Source organism: Archocentrus centrarchus, chromosome 11 (assembly GCF_007364275.1).
Source record: "Archocentrus centrarchus isolate MPI-CPG fArcCen1 chromosome 11, fArcCen1, whole genome shotgun sequence".
Classification (NCBI taxonomy): domain Eukaryota; kingdom Metazoa; phylum Chordata; class Actinopteri; order Cichliformes; family Cichlidae; genus Archocentrus; species Archocentrus centrarchus.
In genome coordinates, this window is record NC_044356.1 from 34,646,400 (window position 1) to 34,660,478 (window position 14,079).

General features: G+C 41.2%; 1 protein-coding gene across 2 annotated transcripts in view; it reads left to right on the top strand.

The window, feature by feature from the left end:
* thsd7aa (thrombospondin, type I, domain containing 7Aa) overlaps positions 1-14,079 on the top strand; it is a 132,541-nt gene that overhangs the window by 38,493 nt on the left and 79,969 nt on the right. For both annotated transcript variants that reach the window (XR_004020561.1, XM_030740853.1), the window contains exon 2: positions 10,848-11,916. Coding sequence is in view for 1 of the 2 variants with exons in the window: in XM_030740853.1 (XP_030596713.1) it covers positions 10,848-11,916 (1,069 nt within the window). In the remaining variant the exon portion in view is untranslated. The remainder of the gene's footprint in view (positions 1-10,847; positions 11,917-14,079) is intronic.

Sequence of the window (14,079 nt, forward strand, 5' to 3'; positions counted from 1 at the left end):
CATCTGTCTACCCTCCATCTATTTTCATACGGCTTTAAATACACTCTCCATTATTTCGTCCACTTAGGTAATCAAAACTGATTCAGTAATCCAGTAGTTTCATATTATGACATGTTATAGGACCCTTAAGATTTCATCATTTAAAAAAAGAGTTGCATTGCCTTGACGTAAACCCTGACGTAAGCATTTTAATAATCTTGCCTTCACTTTTGATTTATAGTGAGCTTAATATAAGAAAGGCAAAATATAAAGAGTCATACACAATACATAGAAATACATGAAAAGCAGTGAAAGCTTTTTTTAAAATTAATGTTGTATAATGTGTTTAGTTGCACTAGACGTTTTAACTGATCTCTCTGCATGGCCACTTCAGAGCTTCTGCTGTAGCAGAACAGAAAGAACAGCTAGAGCAGGGTAATGGCTGAAGCAGCTGATGGCATTTCCCATCTTTCCAAGTAGAGTGTTATAATCAGATAAGGACAAGTGGATTAGTGCCTATCCTGAGTGCAAAGCTGGTGATTCTAGCCTCAGTAGGTCTTGAGCAACTCTCTTCCTTTCACCACCCCATCATTTCACCCAGAACCTCAGGGAGTGTATTTCTTCATGTTACCCAGTCAAATTCAATCTTGTTAGCCTCTCCACTTTTGAGTCCAGTCTGACTAATGCCTTTTCATTTAAAGGGAAGATTTCACCCAGCTATCGCCTCTCAGAGGCTATTTGTCTTCTCTCTCCACCAAGTCACCAAATGTTTCCTGTCTATCTTCCCTCAGCACTGCTTTTCTGACTCAAACGCCTTCTCAGATAAACCTCACTGCCACCAGTCCCTCAGGAGTCTTGATAAGGTCAGCTGGCACTGAAAACATCATTGCTGCTCGAATTTCCTTGCTGCTTAACCCTGAGATTCTTCATCAGAACTGCTACAGCGAAATGCAACTCCAATCTCTCCCTTTTGTCCTAAATGAACCTTTATATTAAAAGCAACAACAAAATACTTTTAATAGATGTCCTTTTACCCTGAGGGGATTTTTTATCTGCAGCCATTGTTATTTTGTAGATCCCTAGAACATACAGGTTAATTAACATTTCACAGTTCTTTCTGTGGCAGGTGGAAAATGTAGGGTGATTTTAAATCAGAAGAACACCAATGAGTGCTTTTGAGTCACAGAGTCTGTGTTTCCTGTTAACATTACGCAGTGGGCAAACTGTCCCTGTCTGCCTCTGTGGTAGTGTTGTTTCCTAATGTAAAGAACACAGTAGGAATTCTTAACATCTGGGAACTTGACAGGTTTTAGTGTGGGTGTGAAGAAGGTTATTTTTTTCAGAGGAGCTGAAGCTGTCTCAGGCTAGTTTTTGATGAGTTTTACACAAGAATGGAGTGAAAAGATACTTTTTGGAAATGTGTGGAGTCGAGTGTTTCTGAAATGCTCCGGCATCCATCGCGTACATGGACAAAAACAATGCTTTTTCGAAACGGGGGTACTCGCACCTGCACACTATGGTTGTGGCACATATATCCACACCGCCAACTGGTGGCCTGGCAATAGGAACTGCAGCATTTTCAGCGTTTTTGTGTTTTCAAGTAAACTGAGATCGTTTCTGAAACATCTCCGTGTAAACGCATCACTTTTCGGAAACGACAACGGCAAAGCGACACCATTTCCACCGGAAACGTCGTGTAAATGGGGCCTCAGGATGCACGGTTAATTGGTGTGTTGAGAGAAATGATGGTTTAGTGGGTGTAGTGTGAACGCTTCTATCTGCAGTGTCTGTTTTTGGAGGACTGCGTGGGAGCATGTTTGAGGTTGGTGAAGACCCTTCTTCCTGTGCTATCAGCATGGAAATCCGTACACAACCAGATGCATTTGCAGTACCATAAATTACACACTGGAGTGAGAGTTTAAGAGATTAATAGGATGTTATTACACATGCTTATCTCTGTGTATACTTGGCTGTTCGTTGGTGACATTTCATATTATTGACCATTCATGGCAAATAGTTGACATTTGAGGGTATTTTTAGTCAATTCAGTGCCTACAAGTATTGCTGCTGGGAGAACTAAAGTGTATTTAACAAATGCTCATATCATCATTAAGTCTTTACAAACCCAACAAACCAACTCTGGAGAGATAAGAAGACAGATTTTGGTGGAATTGTGTGTGTAGTGGTTGCACATGAGCCCTCGGTTGAGTTCAGATAAGAAGAAAATGGAAACTATCAAAATGTAATGGCCTGATGGTATGCTATATACCCACAATACTGCAGATAAACCTACGTAGTGAGCCACTGGGCATAATCTGTACTGCCTCCTGCGCACCTCCCTTGCATAAAACTTGGGATTGTGATGCCACCAACACAGTGCATTATGGGACCACTCTTCAGGCAAGTCTGAGTTGAGAATGCAATATAGGGAGATAGATGCTGCTTTTGGGTTTGAAAGTTGTGGACATGAAAAACTCGTCAAAATGGTGAGCTGCTGTGTTGTAAAATGACAAAACTGTACATATGACTTGAATGGAAGCCCTTTATGGAAGGGAGTAAAATTGCTGCACTTTACAAACTGGAAGCAGCAACAGGGAGATGAGGTCACAGAGCTACATCATTTGGCATGCAGTTTGAATATTCTGCATTAGTTCACCAACTGAAGGACAAAGATGAGAAAATGCACTTTAGATATTTTTGGATGTCCTTGAAGATTTGATCTGCCATCTCCAGCCTTTTGTTTGTCATCAGAGTGTGCACAGACTAGCAGTCACCCTCCGTGTTTTAACACTGCATGGAAGTCAAAAGGCTGTAGCAGCTATTTAGAAGCTGGAATCATACTGCATGAGGGAGTCAGGAGTGGAGGAGGACAGCGAGACAGTGCTGAGGTGTGTGGTAGGAGTGACAGATGGCTTTAAGGTGGGGGTGAAATTACATCAGGGATGGTAAATGGATGGTAAATGGACTAGTGCTTTTCTACTCTACTTGAGCACTCAAACGCTTTACATAACATGCCTCATTCACCCATATATAGAAGCATTTTTTTCTATTCCTAAGTGCTTTCTATCTAACACTGACACACTCCACAACTTGGGGTTGTGGGAGAAATTCAGCGAGACCGTGGAAAAAGGCTTTCAGCCTTTCTGAAGTGATTCTGGCAAACCGTCAGGTGACTCAGGAGGGGAAAGTGGTACAGTACTCTACTCACACAGTATATTGAGCTGTCTTTGACATGGTTGACATGGCTTTGCAAGGCTGTGTGGAGAGCTGAGGTAGTGGTTCCCATCTTCAAGAAGATAGACCAGAGGGTGTGCTCCAACTATAGCGGGATCGCACTCCTCAGCCTCCCAGAGAATGCCGGCAACAAGTCAAATTTGTTTTTGATAGATATTGGACTCCGCCAGGGCTGCCTGTTGTCACCAATTCTGTTCATAATTTTTATAGACAGAATTTCTGGGCATACTCAAGTGGCGGAAGGCCTTGCCTTGGTGAACTTAGAATCTCATCACTGCTTTTTGCAGATGATGTGGTCCTTTGCACTGGAATGGTTTGCAGCTGAGTGTGGAGGAGGTGTATACAGAGAGGGAGGTCTGGGTTTCTGTACTTAGGCTGCGGCCCCAGATAACCAGAAGAAAATGGATGAAGGGATGGATGGATGGATGGATGGATGGATGGATGGATGGATGGATGGATGAATGGAGCTAACAGATTAACTATCAGATCAGCTATCCTATTTAGTCTTCTTCGATCCACTGCTAGGATTTCTCATTATCAGCCACTTCCTGTCTCTGTCGATGTAGGGCCTTGGTTGTCCATGATAGTTCCACTTCCTGTTACTCATCGCCACCTGTCTTTAGCAGCCTGAGACATTCTTGGAGCATCTCATCTCAGGGGATCAGCTTACTTATGTATTCACAGATACTAGACTTCAAGTGGAGACCTCCATGCATTGTGATGAGGTTTTGTGTCGTGACATCAGAATCAGAATCAGAATCAGAATCAGAATCAGAAGGTTTTATTGCCATATGGGTGAACAGGTTCACAGCATTAGGAAATTGCTGCGGTACTTCGTGCTTACAGAAAAAAAACAAATAAGTATAAAAACTATAAGACAATATACAAGTATACAAATTGCAAATATACAGAGATATTAGAGCTATAACTATAGCACAATATTACAAAATTACAAAATATACAGTGCAGAGACTAATTAAAAGATAAAAGAATGTAGACTATATTCCACTAATATGTACATCAGTGCAGTCAGACAGGTGCATAGACATAGGGTCATCAGCGTTTGTGGAGGGTGGCATCAGTGGCATCTGTCTCCTCCTGTGGCTGGTGTATTATGAACAGATAGTCTGCCTTCTGGCAACTCCACCCCCTCAGTCCAGATCACCTTCTCTGTCTTTGCAAATTCAGCCACCACCACCCAGCCTGTATAAAATCCCAATATTGTTGAGCCTGGTGAGGTAGGAAATGAATAAATTGATTTGATTGCAGGTGTGCTTTATACACATAATGGATTGAGTATTATCTATGATTGATTTATTGATTCATTGTAATCCAGTCTGTGGGAAACAGAATTCTGGCTGGGTTGTAGGGGATCAAACACTTATTTCATTCAATAATATGCAAATCAATTTACAACTTAAAGCTTGGGAAATCTTTTTGTATCCAAATCCGGCTTTGAACTTCTCCACAACAGTATCTCGGACCTGCCCGGTGTGTTCCTTGGTCTTCATGATGCTCTCTGCACTTTGAACAGAACCCTGTGACTATCACAGAGCAGGTGCATTTATACGGAGACTTGATTACACACAGGTGGATTCTATTGATCATCATCAGTCATTTGGGACAACAGTGGATCATTCAGAGATCCTCACTGAACTTCTGGAGTGAGTTTGCTGCACTGAAAGTAAAGGGGCCGAATAATATTGCACGCCCAACTTTTCAGTTTTTTATTTGTTAAAAAAGTTTGACACATCCAATAAATTTCATTCCACTTCACGATTGTGTCCCACTTGTTGTTGATTCTTCACAAAAAATTACAATTTTATATCTTTATGTTTGAAGCCTGAAATGTGGCAAAAGGTTGAAAAGTTTAAGGGGGGCCGAATACTTTCGCAAGGCACTGTATGTCCTTGTATGCATGCCTGACAATGTCAGGGCGTGCTTCTAATGAGACAACAAATTGTGTCCTGGGGGTCTGTCCCAGATCTGGGCCAGGGCATTACTGAGCTCCTGGAGAGTCTGAGGTGCAACCTAACGGTGTTGGATAGACATGCCAAGCATTGGGTAGACATAATGTCCCACAGGCGTTCTACTGGATTTTGGTCAGGCAAGCATTGGGATTAGTCAATGGTATCAATTTCTTCATCCTCCAGGAACTGCCTACATACTCTTGCCACATGAGGTTGGGCATTGTCGTGCACCAGGAGGAACCCAGGACCCACTGCACCAGGGTAGGGTCTAACAGTGGGTCCAAGGATTTCATCCTGATACCTCATGGCAGTCAAGGTACCATTGGCTTAGCCTTCAGAGGTCTGTGGGTCCTTCCATGGATATGCCTTCACAGACTCAGGTGCTGGGGAGTGAACATGGGGACCCCTAGAGGACATTGAGGCTTCAGGCCACCCTTATAAAGTCTGTTTCTGATTGTTTCGTCAGAGACTTGCACACCAGTGGCCCATTGGAAGAATTTTATCCTGTTTCTCCTTGCACAAAGGAACATATACCAATCCTACTGATGTGTTAAGGACCTTCTACTGCCCTATTCAGCTGTGCTAGTGTAACTGCTTGTCTCCTGCAATCTCTTCCATGCTCTTAAGACTATTTTGGGAGACGAAGCAAACTGCCTGATTTTGAGTCTCTTAAAAAAACAAAAACAAAACAAAACAAAACAAAAAAACCCACATAAAGATGAGTCATCCTGGAGGAGCTGGACTACCTGTGCAACCTCTGTAGTGCCTACATATTGTCTCATGCTACCCGTAGTGACACTGACCCTAGCCAAATGCAAAACTAGTGAAAAAAAAAACAGTCAGAAAAGATGAGGAGAGAAAAATGTCAGTGACCTTCACCTGTAAAACCATTCCTGTTTTAGAGGTTGTCTCATTGTTGCCCCTCCAGTGCACCTGTTGTTAATTTCATTAACACCAAAGCAGCTGAAACTAATTAACAACCCCCTCTGCTACTTAATTGACCAAATCAATATCCCAGAGGTTTATCTGTCTAGGTGCTATACTCTGTTCCTTTAATTTTTTTTGAGCAGTGTATTTATATAGTTACATAAACTTTTAACTGACCTAATCTTATGTGGACAATTAAGCTATATATTTTTTATGAGCCAGATATTTTCTATTCCCAAAAATGTATTTGTGGTTGTCTGCATGTTGTTGAATGTATTAAAAAAGAATTAAGAATTGCCTATGATATTATGTATATTTTTGTGAAAGTATAACATATAGTTTTCTTGAGGTTGACAGTAATGGCAGCTTTTAGATGGTCATTTTGATGAGGGTATGTAGATCTTTTTGTACATTTAGAGGTTAATTGTCCATCAAGGTTATTAGGGATTACTCTAGACTTCCCATCTACAAAATTTTTAAATGTACACTCACAAAATGTAGTTACCAAGAGTTTTAAAAAGACATTTCAACTAAAATAAATAAATAAATAAATAAGAATTTCAAGGCTTTTCAGGCCGTTTGCTTGACAGTAACCATATGATGCTTCTTGGATGTGTAATCCAAAAGGAAATTATTTGGTCAATTAGTTTAGAGTACCATAAAACTGGAAATAGTACTTGTGAATGAGAATATCTTGTCGTTAATAGTAAATTATTCACCTTTTCAGTGTGTCTTTATCATGGGCATGTGAACATATGAATACAGATTGACTGCCTGCTGCTGCTGTCATTTCTTCCACCTTTCTATCAAACCCTGGTGGGATGCACATCTCACACTGTTTTCCATTATCTCCATAAATGCCAGTGTCAATCTTCTGTTGGCACCTGGCAAAACAGGGATGGAGACAAGATGGGAGGAATGGGAGTTCAAGGGTAGGGTGTGTTCCAAAAGAGCAATCCTATTATTGAAAAAGTGATATAATTTCACATAGATTTCAATTTTCTTGTTTTGGCAAGTAACACAGGGACAGGCCTGCTGAGAACCAACAAGAAGAAAAGCCAATTTCTCTTTCAAAATCTCGTTCTTCATGGCTTGAAAGCTATAAAATAGACTTGCCTCAGAGTAGTGAAACTCCAAATGTAAAGATATCATTTACTTCCACCAGCTGTTTTCACTTATTGATCTGCATCTGTCTACTCAGTCAGGAACCCAAATAGAATTAAAAACATTAAAAGAAGAAAATTACATTTTTCTATGATAGACTCAACCAGTTATGGGTCAGCTATGAAAAGAAGAAAGAGCTTTATTTGTCACAAAAAAACAAAAACAAAACAAAAAAAAAAACACATAAAGATGAGTCATCCTGTCCAACTCCTCCAGATTCATTCTCTGCATTTGACCCATCACACACATGGAGTATGTAGTACACACAGCACAGCATGGAGCAGGGGGCAGCCAAGGGGCGCCCGGGGAGCAACCTGGGGGAGTGGGCTTGCTCAGGGACCCACAGTGATACCAGCCCAAGGATTTGAACCAGGGTCCTCTCAGTGATAAACCCTCTTCTTCTCCCCTAGGCCACCACTCCCCTATGCGCACAGTTTAATGCAGTGATAGGTCAAATATACTTTTAGTAAGCAAGGTGCAATGAACTATAGTAAAAGTAAACTTACAGAAGTTCAGAGGATCTTGATTCTCTAAAGAAAAAATTGAGCAACCGTTGCCTACATGAAGCCCTGTTCTGGATATTCTTTATCCCACATGGGAAAACAAAAAAGGCCAGACCTCTGAGTCCAACTTCTGAAAAACAACCCTATACCACAACAAATACAAGATATGTATCAGTGGTACAGATTTCTTGGAAAAAAAAAGAAAGAAGGAAAAACAGGTTTTATGCCCACATTATCTTGTACAACAGTACGGTGGCGTGGTGGTTAGCACTGCTGCCTCCCAGCTAGAAGTTCTGGGTGTGACTCCACCTTGGCCTGAGCCTTTCTGTGTGGAGTTTGCATGTCCTCCCGGTGTTGCGTGGGTTTTCTCTGGGTACTTTGGTTTCCTCCTGCAGTCCAAAGACATGCAGTTAGTAGGGTTAGGTTAATTGGTGATTCTAAATTGCCCATAAGTGTGAATGGTTGTCTGTCACTCTGTGTTAGCCCTGTGACAGGCTGGTGACCTGTACAGCGTGTACTCTGCCTTTCACACTACAACTACTGGGATAGGCTCCAGCTCCCCCCCACGACCCTGAACAGGATAAGCAGAAGGGAATGGATGGAATAATATTTTAGCATATATACTAAAAAATGTATTTCCAACATTACTGATTTCTAAATATATTTCTTTTAATGTGTCACAAAATGGCTTTAATTATACAATACTGTTTATAATTTTTGAAAACTTTGAAAACACAAACACACACATGTATACACGTATACTGTACACACACACACACACACACACACACACACACACACACACACACACACACACACACACACACACACACACACACACACACACAGTTTCAGTTTTGACAGGTGTAACAACTTTCATATAATTACATGCTCATAGAACATGTTGCAGAACTGTGAGATAAAATAGTAACAGGTGTTATTAACCACATTCATTAATGCCATGTGCCTTAAGAGGAAACAACTTTCATCAAAGTGAGGATAACTTTATTGTAATGTAGATGTTTCCCTACTATTTTACTGGGCCTGTTATGTAACTACATTATGTTGTGGGTTTAAATTTTACAACAGAAAAAGGCTTGTGAAGAAATGACCCTAATGCATGACTTTATGTTGAAAAGGCTCTGCTCCTTATTGAATTTCATGACGACTGATCCTTCAGCTCCCACCAAAACCATTACCATTACCTCTCTCTCCCCCCTCAGACCCAACTGGTCGTGGCAGATGACCCCCCCTCCCTGAGCCTGGTTCTGCCGGAAGGTTTCTTCCTGTTAAAGGGAGTTTTTCCTTCCCACTGTTGCCAAATGCTGCTCATAGGGGGTCATTTTGACTGTTGGGTTTTATGTGTAATTATTGTAGGGTATAAAGTGCCTTGAGGCGACTGTTTGTTGTGATTTGGTGCTATATAAATAAAATTGAATTGAATTGATAGCACTAAAAATGATTAGTTGTAATCGTAAAAATGTGCAGTGTTTTGTTTAGAAACATTACTATGCAAAATAAGCACAGCAGTTATGTCAGTAATAATAGGGGGTAATAGGGGGAGAAAATACTGAGTGAAAATAGGTTTGGTTGATTATTTCTTTGTTGTAACAATGCCTCTTGGCAATGTATCTTATACCCTTGGAGAGACTTTTTATTTCCCCTTTAATGGTGACATATTTGCAAGGAAAATGCATTTGTGGATTGAGCAGCAGTGTTCAGCATGTCAGTTGCACCCAAGAAAAACTTGCCAAATCTTCTCTGATGATGCCAAACAGTTTATTCTGCTACTTATTCTTGTTTTGAGCTTCTGGTACTCCAAATACTGATAATCAGGCTCGTCATCATTGGAGGAAATCTCACTGCAGAGAGACATCGAGATGAGATTCTGCAACCTGTGCCAATCCCATATCTCCACAGTGTGGGGCCAAACTCAATCCTCCAAGATGGCAGTGCTTGCCCCCACAGAGCGGGGTTTATCAGAGACTACCTCCAGAATATGGAAGTGGAGAGAATGGTGCGCCTTGCCTGTCCAAGATTTGCTGGTGTGTTTGGGATCATTGACCTGCTGCATGACCCAATTGCAGCCAAGCTTTAGCTGTTGGACGGATGGCCTCATAGTTGACGCTATTATACTCATAGCAACCCTTCCACATAAGCCATACTTGTTCAGTCTTTTTCTAATTTTACTGTCATTACAGTTCAAATTTAACATTTTGACTGAGACTGTAGTGTCTTAGATGTAGCTCTTGGGATTTTTTCAGTTTCTCTGAGCACTGCACAGTTTGAACTTGGGATCTTTTTGCTTGGATATCCAGCATTTTGGAAAAATTATGGTATTATGTTAACACACAGCTGAATGCTCTAGACCAGCAATCTGTCAAAACTCCTGCATTTATAGAGGTGGTCACACTTGCTGATGATCAATTAATCAAGTACATTTGATCAGTAGTACATACCTGCTACTTACCCTCTTAACTCATATAAAAGCAGTTAGTGTGTAGTTAGATTTTTTTTATAGGGCTGCAGATAGTCTTGTGGAGCCCTCCTTTTTCATATGACTATATATTAGAGCTGATTTGTTAAGTGGTAATGTGTGAATTCTTTTGGTAATTAGGCCTCCGTGGTCTCTTGGTTTCTGTAAAGTTGATAGTATGATTCGCAGTTTCTTGTGTTTTCAGTAAAATTGATTCATGATGGAGCGTGGATTTAACTGGGATAAAGGATAAATGAAAATTTACTTTAAGTAGTGATATTTTTTATTGCTGCTGTTCTCCCAATAAACAAGACAAGTAATTTATTGTAGTTATTGAGATCTTCTTCTGTGTTTTTCAGTATTAGTAAGTAGTTTGGAGGGGAAAATTTTGACAATTTTGTGGAAACAATACCAAGGTAATATTGTAATAAGAGCTGTATTCATGTGTGTGCATGTGGTTTCTGATAATTTGATTTCACTGTCCATTCTGTCAAGATAAATAGATAATGAGAACTCTGTGACTTTCCCTTTCAGAAAGCATGACTGATTTTTCTTGATTTTTCTCTGACCTCTCTGTATTCCTACACTTCACAGGTCCATGGGGTCGTTGCATGGGAAGTGAGTGTGGTCCTGGAGGTAGCCAGAGTAGGGCAGTATGGTGTGCTCATTCTGAAGGCTGGACCACCCTGCATACCAACTGTGACCAAGCAGAGCGACCAGAAAACCAGCAGAGCTGTTTCAGAGTGTGTGACTGGCACAAAGATCTATATGACTGGCAGCTGGGTGCTTGGAACCAGTGTGTTCCAGTGTCAATGCGCAGTGCCGGGGTGCAGCGCCCTGCTGTGTGCACTCGGGGAGAGGAAGGCATCCAGACCCGTGAGGTGGGCTGTGTTCAAAAAGCAAATGGTGAGCCTGCTGAAGATGCAATCTGTGAATACTTTGAGCCCAAGCCACGCTTAGAGCAAGCCTGCCTTATCCCCTGTCCTCACGACTGTGTGGTGTCTGAATTTAGCCCATGGAGTCCCTGTTCTAAGACCTGTGCATTAGGCTTACAGAACCGGATCCGCTTCGTTCTAACTCCACCATTGTTTGGTGGGGCAGCCTGCCCAAATCTGACTGAATTTCAGACATGCCAACTAGGTCCCTGTCATGGAGAGGAGAGCTTTTATAGCCTAAGGGTGGGTCCTTGGGGCCCGTGCTCTGTTCCACTGCCAAGGCAAGCCAGACAAGCAGACAAACCACCAAAAAAATCCAGGGAAAGTGATACACTTTCTAAAGAGGGGGACAAGCAGTCCAAAGAGGGAGAAAAATCACCCAGAGGAGGTGGCAAACAGGCCAGAGAGGGTGAAAAAACACCTACACTTAAAAGAAAACTGGGCAGGACAAACAGGAAACCGGATAGGCCATCCCGACAGGCCGATCGCCCCAAACGACAAAAAAAAGCTAAAAACAAGGAGAAAAGAGAAAAAATGAGAGAGAAAATCCAAGAGAGGTTAAGGGAGAGGGGCAAGACAAAGGATCCTGAGACACGAGAACTCATCAAAAAGAAGAGGAACAAGAACCGTCAGAACCGCCCGGGAGGAAAGTTCTGGGACCTACAAATTGGTTATCAGACCCGAGAAGTGACCTGTGTGCATAGGAGTGGGACTGTTGAAGCTCTCAGGTAGTTAAAAATTAATTTTATCACTACAGACTTTCTGCCATGGTCATAGTTCTATCTTTAACCCTTCAACACAGAGCGTATCATCATATTGCAAATTTTTCTATGCTTGCAATGCTCTCTACTGTGTGTGCGTGTGTGTGTGTATGTGTGTGTGTGTGTGTGTGTGTGTGTGTGTGTGTGTGTGTGTGTGTGTGTGCACGTGTGTGTGTGTGTGTGTGTGTGTGCGTGGGGGGGCATTTATGGGCTTTCTGCAACAGCGTGAGTGAAATTACCATAATAACTACATATTGGCTGTGAAGCGCAATTTCTCCACTTTTAGAAACCATTTGAATTTTTTCAATAGGATAAACTGTTGTGCAATTATGGTAATGCAAAGTGTGCTTGCACAAATGTGGGAGCAACAACACACTCTGTATTGAAGGGTTAATGGTATGTTGCTATATAGCAGATTTTTTCATCTTTTCTGTTAGCATTTTTCATCATCATGTTAGCTTGTCTTCAGTTTTAAATTGCTAAATAAAATTTTTTGTAAGTCTTTCAGATTTTAAAATTAAGATTGAAATTATTAAGAGACCATTTCAAGCTAAGTTCTTCCATAAAATTTGGTCAGTTATCAAAATTGTTCAATAACATATGTGAAAGGACAAGAAAAGAGCCTGAGAGTTTACATTAACTGGAGGCATGCCAAGAAGAATGGACAGCTTTATCATCTGAGCAAATAAAGTACCTCATCCACAACTACCACAAAAGACCTCAAGCTTCCAGGAGGCAAAACACAGTTTTAAGAACTAGTGTGTGTAAACTTTTGATCAGGGTGATTTGGGTGGCTTCTGTTGTCATTATAATCCAAAAAAAGGCAAACAAAATTGTTTGATAAATGGCTTCACCCAACCAATAACCATGACAGAAAGAAAAGTTTTTGGCCATTTTCTCTGAAAAATGGATGTTCAATTTGCTGCTCAAATTTTTATGTGTAAACGATCACTCGGACTGAAAGTTAGCTAACATGAGAAGCTGATTCAGAGTAGACGAATGAGTAAAATGGAAAAGTGTGCCTGCATTGCAAAAGGAAGACTCATTCACCAGTACTGGCAACTCTCTATCACTGTCTACAGCAGTGCTGCACCCCCCCCCACTCCCACTCCATCCCTGCCCCACCATAATTGTTATACACATCTTCTCAAAGCTCAAATATTTTCTTTCTGTGTGCTTGCGTGACTCTAAAACACACCATCGAGCATTATCAATTTCATCTTGAGAAAATCTTGTTATAAGTTTCCTTTTAATGCCTGGGAGAAGGGCATAAAAACTAATAATTAATTAAAATTTCAAGCCAATGCCTATTGTTACAACGTTCAAGCAGAATACTGTATTTGCATGATACACTGATCATTATCTACTCTAGAATATTTAACCAAAAGAGGGCCACATTTCTGTACTCGTTTTCAGCTCCTCACATGCACAGATGGGTGAAAGCTTCAAAGAGGCTTAGTTGATAGTGATAGCCATATTAATACTGGAGCAAGCCCAGGATTGTGTTTATTTACAGTTGGAGACATAGCTAAGGGATTTCTAATTTTATGTTATGGTTAAAATTGCAAAGTATCTCTCAGTGAATGGACTTTAATATGAAAAGGAACTGCAAAGTGCACTGGCCCTCTACAAAGCTTAAAGAACTCTATCCATCTGTCAATTTTCTTCGTCTTGTGAGTCCTTCGCGCCACTAAAGTCTTCCAGTTACTTCTGGGGGATCCCAAGATGCTCACGGGCCAGGCAAGATATGCAAACTCTCGAGTGAGTTATGAGTTTTCTTGGAAAACTTCCAAAGAGAGGAGTCCACATGGCACCCTGGCTCCTCCCTTGTAATTAGTACCTGCTTAGAATGTTATCAGTCCTTTAAATGCATGTTATCAACAGTTATCAGACCCATAGTTAAGGGCCAGGAGGGGCCGTCTCCACCTCCTAGCTGGTCAAAAAGGCTGCTATCATCGTTCTAATCGAGGAACACTGTTCCGGTGTGACGTGGACTCGAGTGGATGTTTGGAGTGGATCTGGATTCATCGTAGTCCCTCTCAGCAACCAGCCACTGCTCTAATTCAGCCGATTCTAATGTTATCAGTCCTTAAATGCACTTTATTAACAGTTATCAGTCCCATAAGTGTA